The 4,534-nt window shown below is 37.5% G+C and overlaps 1 protein-coding gene across 1 annotated transcript in view; it reads left to right on the forward strand.

Annotated features, from left to right (window-relative positions):
• The first annotated feature begins 833 nt into the window (after positions 1-833).
• Positions 834-4,534, forward strand: part of LOC107737370 (plasticin-like) — a 10,297-nt gene continuing 6,596 nt past the window's right edge. Inside the window, exon 1 of the mRNA XM_016548850.1 lies at positions 834-1,416. Coding sequence (XP_016404336.1) covers positions 923-1,416 — 494 coding nt within the window. The 5' untranslated portion in view covers positions 834-922. The remainder of the gene's footprint in view (positions 1,417-4,534) is intronic.

Here is a 4,534-nt window from a genome sequence, read left to right on the forward strand (position 1 = left end):
TCTACATGTTTTTGTAGAAAACATGTTGATTAACAAACATTATGAAATATGTTATCTCATATGTCAAATTCTCAAATTTAATCAATTAGAATAATGCACTCAGGAAAAAAAAATTATATTTAGAGGTACAACGGTTTTGTCACTGGGGCACTACTCTCAAAGGGCCATCTTTGTACCTTATTTACCCCTAAAATGTATCATCTTAAGGGTACAAATTACTCATCATTAATGGTACTGTCTCAGTGACAAGTTTAGGGTGCAAGTATGAAATGAAATACTTAAATATGAAACATTCACTCACTCACTCTTAATGAGTGAGTCACTTAACTACTCATTAATGCTTGAGTTATTCAAAAAGCTAGATGTTTGCACAAATAATATTTAACGCAGCAGAAAATTTCATCACAACAAAGAGCAACATTTCAAACCAGTCAGGTTAACCATCATTCACAAGTCCTGCGATCAGTGGATGTTTAGGAGATTCATTTTGGTTCTTTTGCATTGAATTTAACTTCTACCATACACTGTCATATTTAAAATGCTTTGTTCAGTCCCGTTAATATTATAAATTAAACATTTGCACATAAAGCTGTTGATGATCCGTGTTTTGTAGCAAGAATTCACGCATCAAATGGAAAGTGTCAGAGTAGTGCCCAGGTTGAGCTTGGGAGGGAGTGACTGTAAGGATGAATGTTAGATACATAAAGGAAGATGAGATCAGGGGCTCTGGAGACTAGGAAAGGGCTGGGCTGGGTGGAGCTTAGATCAACTGACCAGCTTCATGTATAAAAGCCACAGTCTCACATCCTGTTGTGACTCAGCTTTGATCAAAACTATAAAGACAAAACAACCAGACGAAGAGGAAGATACAACGAGGCATATCATTAAATAAAAGGTTTAAACAACAATTAGAAGTATAACCATGAGCCACTCTACATTTCGCACCTCTTATCACCGCACTTTCGGGACGCCTGTCTATAGCCCTGTGTCCAGTCGCATAGGGGGCCGCTACATCTCCTCCTCTGTTCCCACTCGCTCTGTGGACTTCAGGAGCCGCTCCAGTGCTCCGGCCCCCCGTCTCTCTTATGATAAAGTGGACTTCTCACTGGCAGGGGCCATCAACCAGGAGTTCCTTGCCACACGCAGCAATGAGAAAAGGGAACTACAGGAACTCAATGACCGCTTTGCCAGCTTCATAGAGAAGGTCCGGTATTTAGAGCAGCAGAACTCAAAGCTGACTCTGGAGCTGGGTCAGTACAAGGACCAGCAGCAAGGGCCATCAGGCCGCATCAATGAGCTGTGCCAGCAGGAGATGAGAGAGATGCGCAGACAGCTGGAACTGATGGGCAAAGATCGAGACCAGATGCAGCTGGAGAGAGACAACCTGGCCGAAGATGTGGCCCTGCTGAAGCAGAGGTGCGTGTGCTGACTGGTGTATGCTTGTATGGGATAGATAACAGATAACAAGTCCTTTAATATATATATATATAGAGAGAGAGAGAAAAAAATCGTTCACTTTTATATTACATGCATTGTTTAAATTTTTAGAAAATTTCTGACATTTAAAATGTTTGACACAGGCCGGTGTATTAGTGGATTGTTCACCCAAAAATAACAATTTCATCATCTACTTGTCTTCAGGTCATTCCAAACCTTTGTTTTTTGTAATTATATCTTATGGACATCGACTTTCATTGTATTGACCAAAAAAGTTCAAATTTTCAAAATTGTGCTCGGCTGAGAAAATACATACAGGTCTGGTGTAACACAAGGGTGAGTAAATAATGAGAGAATTTTCTTTTTCTTTTTACTGTTAAGAGTAAAAATTATAATGGGTTTTACACTAAGTTAAATGTGCTAAAGCTAGAAATGTCTTTGGGCCCCATTTCTAATGATGTTATAGACCTAACAATACATGTTGTATCTTATGATTCTGAAAGATTAAGCTTTTGTTTAACTGTCATAATTATAATATTCTTCTTTTTTTTTTAATTCATTTGTTTACACTGGCATTATGGATATAGAACTGAACTGAATATAGGCTATTTTAAGTTTGTTCAGGATGGAGAAAATATGTTTACAGAAAATATGTTTATTTTGATACAGAGGACAAAAGAAAAGAGCATTGCTTTAGTGGAGAAACTTTGCAGATATCACTTCAGAGGCTTTAGGTGATATTATGGTTGAATACAATAAGATTTGATCTTTACAAATAACAGTAGGCTAGGCTATGTCTGCATAATGATGTTCATGTTATATGGGCGTGGCAGCGAATGAAATGAACAGAGACAAAGAAACTGCAGCAGGGACCCTCCCATCATCCTCATCATGTCTAACGTGGTTAGACTGTGTCTAATGGATGAGGCATTTACAACTAATGCTCCATATATACACACACAACCTAATGTAGGACTATTCAGACTTTATGATGAAGGACATCATGCTACTGTGCGTGTACTTTGAAAGTACCCATTGAACGACTTTAACCAACACTCCTAACTTTATTAAAATTCTGCTTTATGCCCATTTCACACCGTACACGAAATCGGTGCATGCGCAAATTTGCAGCTTAATTAGCAACAGTAACTAAGGGGGGGCGGGTCTTTGCGAACTGGTCTGCGTGTGCTGTCGCGCTGACAGAGCTGCGCTGCGCCTCAGTGCTGAACCCTGATGATAAAACGATTTCCGAGCAGTTTTCTCCGACTAGAATAGGGAGGAAATATATTCTAAAAAAATCGAAAGAGAAAGTAAAACAAGAGTTATAAAATATCAATCAAACAGTATGTAAAAAGCATTTATTTTTATAGAGCAACGTTCCCTTAAAACATTAATTTATAAATCATAGACATTAATAGACAAATTATATGATAGATCAGTGATTCTCAAACGAGGGTAAGCATAGCCCATACAGAGGGTAGGCAACAGGCCTAACACAAGCAGGTCCCGGGGGGCACACGAAAATATTTATAGCCTAGGCCTAATTAAGACAACTGTCGGAAATTAACGGAGGCGTTAATTGGGTGTAAAATTCTAATAATAGGCTTAATGATGAAAAATACATCTCGCTGTTTTTTGTTTCTGCACCGGAATAAAGGATAATTTAGGATAGAGGGTAATTGCGACTTTTTTTTATTTTCTTCTAGTAACTGCAAGTTTATATCGCGCAGTAGTTCTTTGTGATATAAACTCAGAATTGGGGAAAAAAAATCAAAATTTTAAGATTAAAAAGTCGCTATCAAGAATGTGTTATGTTGTTCAACACTGACACCCAGCCAACATTTGTGTGTGGGGCCCATGTGGGTTTGACATGGGCTGAAAAAGTGGGCCCAAAATGGGATTGTCCGCGGGTTCCATAATGGCCCAATGTCAATTGTCCACATGGATTTCATGTGGGATTGTACTTGCCAACAGGTGGGCCCCAACTGGGCAACATGCGCAAGACCCATCTTGGCCCCAGCTTTATTTTTTATGTGGGTACTACAAGGTTACTACATGGGCTGAAATATGGGTTGTAAGTGGGTTTGTCCACGGGTTCCATGTTGGCCCCATGCAACATACCCATGTAGGTGATGCCCATTTTGGGACCATGCCCACTTGGTACCCATGTAGACCCAGCATAAACCATGTGGGACCCACATATACATGTTGGCTGGGCACTGGTGCAGTTCAATACAAATAAAGTTTATAAAAGTTATTTGTGACTTACATTTTAGACATAGGCTAATGTCTATGTTTTTGCTCCAACAACAGCCAGAACCGAACAGATGCGGTCTCTGAGCAAAAAACAATTTTGTTTCCGAATAAAAGCATTTCAAGTAGGCTAAATAGGTTGAATTGATTCAGTGACTTACTGACTTGCCGCCACTTATAACGGTTTTAGTTGTACATAAATAAATAAATAAATTAATTAATTAATTAATACATATATATATATATATGGGTGATTCTATAATTGGAGATACATTTGGCATTGCAGAAAGTTAAGAAAAAAACTTTTCACTAACAGCATAACAGGAAAAATCCTTCTTGTTTCATTAGACAAACAGTCCTTACATTCCATCACTTGAAACTGAGATAATATTTCACCTATGCATACCTTAAAAATAAAAATAAAAATACTTATGTCTTCACAGAACCGTCCACTAGCAAATATTTTTCATCTGAAAATGTTTTATATACAATATCCAGTTAAGGGTGCAAAAATATAAAATAAAAATATAAAAATAAAAAAAGGGTGCAATAACCAATATTATAAGGGTGCAAAAATAAATCAATACTGTTTATTAGATTTTAAACAACACTTTTATTGTTTTTTGTGAAAATAGTTCATAAACAGAGTTGACCCTTTAAGTAACATAATTGTAAAGTGACAGAATTGTCCGATGGACTGTCAATTCTGTTACCGCATTGTCAGCATTGTCACTCTACATTGGTAACAGAGTTTGACAGTAACAGAATTGACAATTTTCTTTATTTTTTGCCAAAAACTCCACTTGCTAGCATAAATGCTAAGAGCACATGGCACTAATGAAAT

Source organism: Sinocyclocheilus rhinocerous, unplaced genomic scaffold, assembly GCF_001515625.1.
Source record: "Sinocyclocheilus rhinocerous isolate Xijiao unplaced genomic scaffold, SAMN03320098_v1.1 scaffold133, whole genome shotgun sequence".
NCBI classification, from domain to species: domain Eukaryota; kingdom Metazoa; phylum Chordata; class Actinopteri; order Cypriniformes; family Cyprinidae; genus Sinocyclocheilus; species Sinocyclocheilus rhinocerous.